Raw genomic sequence first — 9,488 nt, 5'->3', positions numbered from 1 at the left:
ACAACACCATTGTTGATGTCATCTATGATGTCATGAGGGTGCCGACTGTCCACGTTGCAGCCCACAGACTGGGTGGTCCCCAGGATCTCCTTAATAGTTCCAGAAAGTTCTCTGGCTAAAGACTGGTGCCGCATCTGTCGGGCAATGTTGACAATCTCATCAAAAGTGATATTTCCGCTGTGTTTAATGCTTTTCTGCTTCTTTCTGTCTCTTGGCGGCTCCTTGAGGGCTCTGATGATCAGGGCAGAGGCAGAAGGCACCACCTCAGTCTGAGCCTGTCTGTTCTGAATGGTCAGTTTCACCGTGATCCACAGGCCTTTCCAGTCACCAGTTGCCTTGGCAATGTCATCCCCCACTTTTTTTGGAGACAGACCCAAGGGACCAATCTTGGGGGCCAGGGCAGACGTGGTGCCAACTTCACCACCGGTGCACCTCAGGTACACGACTTTAATCTCGTTGGGGTTGAATTTGGGCGGCATGCTGGAGGTGTCTGGTGTCGGATGAACTCGGATTCGGGACAACCGAAGAAAGTTGCACCTTAGCCTCCTCCTAGCCAAAAGCTGAAAGCAACATTTCATTCTTTCATTCACTCAACCATCATTTAATGATAAGAGATCAAGTGCCAGTCTGTTAGGCTACAAAACTGGTTGAGACATGGCCTCTGTTTTTAGGAGCGCATATGACAGTAGGCAATGACACTTTTTTTCCTATGTAGTGTTTATGTATCCTTTCATCTGCTCTTCTATCTACTTATATCGTTTCTCTTTGAAAAGACATAAGTCGGAGTGGGGTCCTGGGTATCAAGCCAAGTATGCTCTAACACTAGTTATATCCCCAGCCCTTATTTTAAAATTTTGACTCAGGGCTCCCTAAGTTGCTCAGGCTGTCCTCAAACTTGCTGTTCCCCTTCCTCAACTTCCAGAGCAGCCAGGGTTATATGTGTGCAGTATCATGCCTGGCTTTTTTAGAAAGAGAGATTTTTTAAAGTGCATTATTTTTAGTGTAATGGGGCAAAAATAAGACAAACAAATGCTTCACATTGTATAGCATTTTACTGATGTCTCATTCTAATCTTAACGGGTCATATATTCCTGTGAAGGAATTAGGGCAGGCATTATTATGTCCATTTTAAAGATGAGAGCACGGGCTCCGAGAAGTTGCTCTCTATGTGCGAGATGGCCCAGCTTGTGTAGAGGGAGAAATCCTGGAATCTTAGTGCTCCACACACAGCACCCCAGCTGTGCCTGTTTTCCTTCTGAAGTTTTCATCCATGGGTTACTTTAGGGTGCCTGTCTCTCTCCCAGTACTATAACCTCAAGTGGATGAAGACATTGAGGATAAAGTTCTGGGCAGGGCTGCCAGAGATGACATTGCGAAAGGACACATTGTCCTGTCCTGTTTTCTTCCTTTCTTTCTGTCTTGTCTTAAAAATGTCCACAGCAATTCCTGAGACCTGTCTTGCAACATGGTAAGGAATCTAGGCGTGATGAAAGACAAAGGACTTGTGTATATGCTTTTAAAGGAAGCTACTTTTCTGATTTTATTAGCTTTGAGTATCTGGTTTTTCCAGTGTGATGACAATAAAATTCTGAATATTTCATGCTCCCCATATCTTTCTTTCTGGTTAAGAAGTGAATTAGGAGGCCGGGGAGATGGCTCAGTGGAATAAGCACTTCTCTGGCAAGCGCAAGGGTCTGAGTTCAATTCCCGGTCCTGAAAAAAAAATTGGATTAGGCTGGGAATATAGCTCAGCAACACAGTGCCTGCTTGGCAAGTAAATGATCCTAAGTTCAATTCCTGATACCAAAAAAAGGAGGGGTTAGATTGTGTTCTTTTTCTTTGGTGATTGTGCTGGCTGGGAACAAAACTACAGAGCAGAATGGATGGCAAAAGCTCTCAAGAGAAAAGTAACAGTGTTCAGAAACTGTCTAATGGAGATGATGGGCAGGTACAGAATAACAGTTCATGACATGAGACCTGGTATTTGAACTAGGCGGGAATCTTTACCAATCAGTCACGTTTTAAGTGAATAATCTTGAGTAAGTTATTTGTCCTTCCAAATGTAAATGAGAATACAATAGCAGCCACGTAAAACTATAGGGAGGGTTAAGTAGCTGTTACCTCAACACAACGCTTAGCCCCAGCAGCTGCCCAATAAGTATGAATCAATATTGTAGTAATTACACAACTTCATAAGCAAAGCCACGGAGGCATCTGTGGCATGTGACCAGTCCCTACATGCCTACAATGTTTTGCTACCCAGAAGACCACTCTTGAGATTTCCACATGCATTTTGTGTTCCTAAATTCTTTGCTTCATACTGATATAATCAGGAGAAAATAGAGATAGTGTTATTTTCAAATACAGAGAAAGAAAGCCAATTCATTCCTATTTGAATAATCCATATAGAAGAGATGTAGAGAAACAAAACTACTTATGAACTGCTTTTTTAAAGGCAAGTTCTATTATATGGGGAATCCTTGGGTTGGCTCTGGCTGCCCTAATTAGAAAGCCAGGGGTAAGCCACTGGGCCACAAGAGATAGTGTATAGGAAGCCAAGAGAGCTCCTGGCGATGTGCTGATTCTGGTGGGTACTTTCCTAAGCTCCCAGAAAACTGTGGACCCCAAGTTTGAGCTTGTACCTAGCCCACTGTCTAACTCATAAGTCTGGGGGAAGACCATTATTGCAAATTTTTGACAGGTTCCTGGAAGTGATGCCTGTGAGTCCAGACTGTGATTGCCCTTTAGAAATTGCTGTTCTGGAGCAATCTTTCCCCACTGTGAGGTCATTCTCTTACTGAAAAGAGTCTCAGAAGATTGGCCCCTCTTGATGCACTATGGCATTATTAAGAAAATCAAAACCAAAACACAAAAAGCTCTTCCCACAACACCTCCTATTTATGAACTCTGACATTTACCCTGCATTAACCTACATTATTTACATGTCTTTTGTCCTTCTTCCCTCTTGGCACTTTGTCTCTTCAGCTTTCCCTTTCAGAAATTTTGTCCACCTGTCTTTGCTTAGTATCCTGCAGGTCTTTGTACTGCTTTTTCTTGCTCAGTTCGATATAGTAAACTTTGTTTTATAACTGCAGTATTCCTCTTGCTCTCACTTCTCACCTAACAGTTCTCTGTCTCTCTCTTTTATACTGCACATAAATATATTTCATAAAACTGTCACAGTATCCATTTGCCACCTACCACATGATATTATTGACTGAAAGAAAAACTAAAACTTAAGGAACATCTGCCACTGACGTCAGGCCCTGTGGAATGAGTTGACTTCCTTACTAATTTCTTTCTTTTTTTTTTTTTTTTCCGGTACCAGGGATTGAACTCAGGACCCTGTGCTTGCCAGGCAAGCACTTATGCTACTGAGCTATCTCCCCAGCCCTTCCTTACTAATTTCATTAATGGTATTGTTACTGACGTTGTAGCCTGGTTTCAGCAGCAGTATTTATGTTGGAAACTCCCTGAAACTTTTGTTGTCTTTTAAAATTTTTAAATTTTCTGTTCTTAATGCAAACCTTAATTTAGAGTTTGTTCATGACAAATAGTTCAATATCTATTTAAAATTCTACTTTAGCAGGATTTTCATTCTCTGTTTTAATTTTTGGAATAGTTACATATAAATCATTATAAATGTATTACACAGATAAAAATGTAGAGACAAAGAATCTTAATAAAGTTTTTTTTTTCAATGTATTTAGGACAAGGGTCTACAGGGTCTAGAGGGTCTCACTACACAGATCAGTCTTAGTGACCCTCCTGTTTTCAGCCTCCCAAGCACTGGGATTATAGGCGTGCACCCCCACACCCAGTCTCATTCGCCATCTCAGCAGGCCCGGGTGTGGGGCCAGCAGGGGAGGGCAGGAATCAAACCCCTGGCCCCTGTGTCTGCCTAAGTAGGCACTTTAATCTGCTGAGATATCTGCCCAGGCCAAAGTTTTAGTTTTAACTTAACTTTGCTTTTTTTCAATTAAGAAGAGGAGATGGATATTTGCTACAATTCACTGTCTTCTTTATAGCTGTGGAAAAATGCACAATTTATATCAATCAGAGAAAAACCATAAGGCATTGTGTGTGTGTGTGTGTGTGTGTGTGTGTGTGGTGTATGTGTAAATTTGTGCTACATGGTACTTAACTAGCATGACAGTGACTAGCATATGATAAAAGATTACATTAATTTGCGCTCTGCTTCAGAAAAGTGAACATTTAAGTCAGTGCTTCAGATTCAGAAAATAGGTTTCTTTCCTTAAAAAAAGCAAAGAAGGAAATAAATAAAAACTGTAAGAAAGAATTCATACAGAGTATAATTTGGTAAACTGGTTAAAAGAAAACCACGAATTTTCTCTTATTAGCTAAATTTGCCCTTAAATTAAAAAAACTTTAGGTCTCATCTATTTGCTATACAATGAATGACCACATCAGCAATAAAGGAAAGAAAAATAATACCTGTATTAAATGGGGATGTTACAGCTTTTCTTTCGATGCTCCCCAAAGCCTCATTCAGTCAGAGGTGGGGTTTTTCTAGAATATGTGATATTGAGATTAAGAGTATGATTGGGATTTAGTGTGTCCTGCCCTGGGTGTGGGCGGCACCAATCAAAAGGTTTACACGGGGATGAAATACAAAGGGAGAGAACGCAGGCGCTTGCTCTTTGCTGCTTTGCTGCCTTCTGCCTGCCCCTCCCTGCCATGGACTGCTTGTCTTCCGCAGTTCGCCTCTGCCACCCTCTTGGAGCCAGCTGATCACGAACGGAAACCTCTACACTCTGTGAGCTGCAGTGCACCTTCCTCCTCTAGCTGTAGGTGTTGGCTTATGTTGTCCTGGTCATTAAAAAAATAGCTAAGGGGGCCGGGGAGATAGCACTGTAGAATAAGGGCTCGCCTGGCAAGCGCAAGGTCCTGAGTTCAATCCCTGGTACCGCAAAATAAAATAATATAAAATAAATAAAAGGAAATCCCATTTAAAAATAAGCTAAGACAGGGGAACAGATAGGAGAACAATAAGTACAAACAAAATAGTGTGGAAAGGATTTGAGTGCAGAAAAGGGGGAGGAGATAGCCTTGAACACTTTTTTTCTTTACTCCATCATTTATTAATTCTTTATAAAATTTAAAAAGTTCGTTTTTAGTGAGTAGTAAACTATTTCAGATGATGTGAGTCACTGAATTTAGTTTAAATCTCTTAAAGAAAATTATTTTCACATTAAAAAAATTTTCAAATGGCTACACTGGAAAAGCATAAGAATTCTGCCATATTTTATAATACCTAGAACATTGTAAGTTTTAACTCCGACAAAGATCAGCTTTCATGGTGTACTCTGAGGTGAGAACATAAGGCTTTAAGCACATTTGTGTGCCAGGAAGATACATCAGTGCACACTTTGGGGGGTGCTTGGCAGTATCTGCTGAGATGTAATGCCACGTAATCTTTAACACAGAAGTTCTTCCTCTATGAGTTTAAGCTGCATAATTAATTTTTTATGCATGGAAAGATATATAGTCCAATTATATTCATTAAACTGTCATCTGTAATAAAATTTATCAATACATGACTGTTTTATCCGTCTGATGAAGTATTATGCAGTTACTAACACAAACTTGATATGCATTGGTATAGAGTGATCTCAGAGACATTAAGAAAATGGAATTTATTTTTTTCATATACAATACCTCTGAAATGCTACAGATCCTATAGCTTGTATTATAAAGAGGCCACTTGCTCTCTTTGCTTGTCTTTTTAAAAATTTATTTATTTATTTATTTATTTGGTACAGGGTCTCACCATGCAGCTTGGACTCATAGTGATTCTCTTATCTTAGCCTCCTCAGTGCTAGGATTACAGGCATGTGCCTGCACACCCATTTTTCTTTTCTAGTATTATAATAAAATATTTTACAATAAAGGAAGTTTTTATAGTTAATGTATAGCTTATGGATAGTTCTCTATACATCAACTGTCTTGTATATTTTAAATAAGTGTTGTTCACTCAGTACAGTCCAGGCAAACCAAAAGTTTCAATATTCATGTAGAAGTAGCTGGTAGAAACAGTTGTGTCAGTGAAAGTGAGCAGACAGCTTAAGGTGGGAGAGATATTTGCACCATATTCTCCAGCTATCTTTTGAATTTTATGTTCTGAACATCTATTTCCTATCAAAAAATAAATTTTGTCCATGGAACCTCATGTCGTAAATAAATCTGACACAAATCGGGTTAATCCAATGTATTCAACGATTTCAAGAGTTGAAAGTTTAAGTCATTTACTTCTCAATTGAATTAAACCCATTACAGACTGAATATTCCTTGTTTAAAGTTCATGGGGCCATGTTTTGGATTTCAATTTTTTTCACATTTTTTAATATCTACATATATAATGTGATATCTTGGAAATGGGCCCAAGTCTACACATAAAATGCATTTATGCCTCATGTCTACCTTATACACATAGCCTGATAGTAATCATATACAATGTTTTTTAGTGTGTTTGAGTTTTGAATTCATTTGTGTTTCATACATACCTTAGGCACATAGCCTGAGGGTAAACTTAATCAATTTTTTAGGATACTTAAGTTTTGACCACCTCCCATCACACAAGATTAGATGTGTGTATTCAGAAGACAAAAACCTCATCCTATGCTATGCAAACTGGGGCTAGAAAAGTAGTTCTTTTTCACAACATATTTCTCAAACAAGCATTCGTAAAATTAAAATGTACCCATTCTTTACTTTTCCTAACATGCTTAGTAAATTTAAAGCATGTTTCTGTAAAGTTAGATAAAGGAAGCTTTGTAGCTATCATTAAATGACTTCACTGTAAGATTTATTGCCATAATTATGATAGAGCAAATGAATTTTTTCTCTTGGCAGTAAAAATAGTTTTAAAAAGAAACTAGGTATTGTTTTTTCTTTTCGAAGCAAAGTATAGATACCCCAAAATTACATGGTGTCACAGAGCATGCCAGAGTTAGAAAAAAATGATGCACTGCCTTTCCAGTCTTATTAAGAAAATTACACAGTTAACTCTTTGTACCTTTGAAGGATGTCTCTGTCTGATGAACTTTGTTATTAGAACAACATTCAGCAGGGAATTGTGTATTAAAATGAACTCCTTTGGAGTTAACAAAGTAGATCCTAAAATAAAACAGAAATGTCACAGCAATGGATACAAATTCTGCAACTGTGGCTAAACATTCCAAGGCTTTTGGTATAGAGAACAAGGAGATACACAAGAGGCCTTTCCCAGATGATTGACAAGAGGGTTATTAGCTTACTGAGGGAAGAGACCGTGTCATTTTCTGTAGTGCTGTCTTCACAGACCAAAAGGAAAGGGTTCAAGCTACCCACTCATGCATTTTTCCTATCTCTCCCTGGGGCACCAACTACTGGTCTCATTGCTAGGGGCTAGTCAACAAAAGGGTAAAGGCAGTATAATTTCTGGTCTTTGAGTACTTATAGGTTTGCAAGAGATAGGTTTGAGGAAGGTGAACCCAGAACTAGAAAAATGCAATTCCAGGTACAAGTGGAATAAGAGAAAATTCCTTAGAAGTCCAGAGGGAAATCATCTAACAGCCCTGAAGTATATGTAGCTCTTTGGGAGCTGGTGTCAAGAAAGATTTTCAAGAAGTGTGATATTGGAAGCAGTTTCTGTTATTTGGGAAAGTTAGCTAGGTTTCTGTGTGCGTTCAGTGGGAACTGGGGTAGGCTAGCAAGAGCAAAATTTCATGTGCAGAACACAACAGTGAAAAGATGTAGAGGTGAGAAATAGGCAGGGGTGGCGGGGGGATGGAGGTCAGCTTCAAGCAGATCTACTGCTGAAACAAATGGTAAAGGGCAGGCGGAGAAGGATGGGTTGGAGGAGCAGGATCCACATGGGAGGTTCACAGCCAACCAAATACCTGAGTCAGGAGGGACTCCCTTATGTGAGGGAGTGTAGCAAGAATAATCTTCAGTCACCCTTGGTCACCCAGCTTTTGTTTCTGATGTCAGGCAACTTGTTGCCTCCTATTGGACTTCTTACCCCTCAGTTCTTACGTTATAAATATCTGGGGGAAATAAAGTGTTCACCACATTAATACTACAGTTTTAGGACTGAAACTATTTCAGAGCTATGTTTTAAAAATATATATTGTATAAATGGCTGGGAATGTAACTCAGTGGTAGGGCACCCTGGGTTCCATTCTCAGTACTGCCAAAAACAAACAACAAAGTTTTATTTAACATTTTTATACATTGTTGCAGAAGAGATTCAGAATCAAACCAAAAGTAGCAATAGCTTCTTAACTTACTCACCTTACTGTATCCCTTTCCAATTCCTTATCACAATTTAAAAAAAAAACAAAACTGTAAGCCACAGCAACAACCTCTAGGTAATGTAAGCCTAAAAATAAAAAGTATATTATAGAATGCAAAAACTCTAGCAATTTGTATTCTTTGTGTCATTTTACTCCCAACTTTAACACTGCCCCACTAGCTACATTTTGACTACATATTTCCTTGAGCACACTCTGACTGAAAGCCAGGGTTTGATGGAAATGCTCTTCACAAACCTCTTCTGGAAGAGGCATTTACTTTCCTGTTAGTGGAGCATTCATTGTAAAATCTCTGCAAATAAATTGGGGTTCTACCAAAAAGGGAATGGAATCTATACTAACAAATGATTGCCGTCACGAGGACTATCACTGCTTTATTTTACAATAGGAAAAAAGAAAGGCCAACTGGATTGATATTACAAAGCTAATAAATGGTAATGTGTCATGTAAGTGCCATGTTCATGCCATTCTACTTGATGCCAACCCTTCACATAACATCCTTGTCCTTGGACCTAGTCTTTACTCATTGTTCCTACACTTGAAAATCTTTCTTTGCTTTTTCCCTTGCTTCATTTCCTTGGTTAAATATTTCCTACTAAAATTCCATTAGTCTATGTCATTTTTAAGCATTTGGCCTATTTATCAAAGTTGGATAAATGTTTGTCTCCCAGCAGACTACACACTGGTTGTTAAGAAGCATGCTGGGCATGGTGGTACATACCTACAATCCCTGCATTCTGGGAGTCCAAGATGAGAGGACCACAAGTTCAAGTCCAGCTTAGGCAACTTAGGAAGACCCTGTCTCAAAATAAAAAATTAAAAATGACCTAGGGATACAGCTCAGTGGAAAGGCCCTGGGTTCAATCTTGTCTCTCCACTCCTACCTCCCAAAAAACTAATGGCATCCTGATTTTTAAATTTCTATTTCCTGGCATAGTGCTGGGCATTTAGTTAAAAAGGTAATCTTATTCTTTAGCAACTGTAATAGGGGGAAACTATTTTCAAAGAAATGCTAAAAGAAGCCAGGCATGACAGTATACATCTATAACCCTCACACTCAGGAAGCTGATGCTAGTGGATTGCTGTGAGTTCAAAGCCGGCTAGAATTATAAAGTGAGACCCTATCTCAAAAAGTGTGTGTGGGGGGAATATGTTGAAGCATTGAAAGGTTAA

The 9,488-nt window shown here is 39.1% G+C and overlaps 1 protein-coding gene across 1 annotated transcript in view; it reads right to left on the bottom strand.

Annotated features, from left to right (window-relative positions):
* LOC105741513 (60S ribosomal protein L12-like) overlaps positions 1-494 on the bottom strand; it is a 1,556-nt gene extending 1,062 nt beyond the window's left edge. Inside the window, exon 1 of the mRNA XM_012513641.2 lies at positions 3-494. Coding sequence (XP_012369095.1) covers positions 3-479 — 477 coding nt within the window. The 5' untranslated portion in view covers positions 480-494. The remainder of the gene's footprint in view (positions 1-2) is intronic.
* Between the last annotated feature and the right edge of the window lie 8,994 nt (positions 495-9,488).

This window comes from Octodon degus, unplaced genomic scaffold (assembly GCF_000260255.1).
Source record: "Octodon degus isolate 3935 unplaced genomic scaffold, OctDeg1.0 scaffold00015, whole genome shotgun sequence".
In the NCBI taxonomy this organism is placed as follows: Eukaryota; Metazoa; Chordata; class Mammalia; order Rodentia; family Octodontidae; genus Octodon; species Octodon degus.
This window is presented reverse-complemented; position numbering and strand designations above follow the sequence as displayed.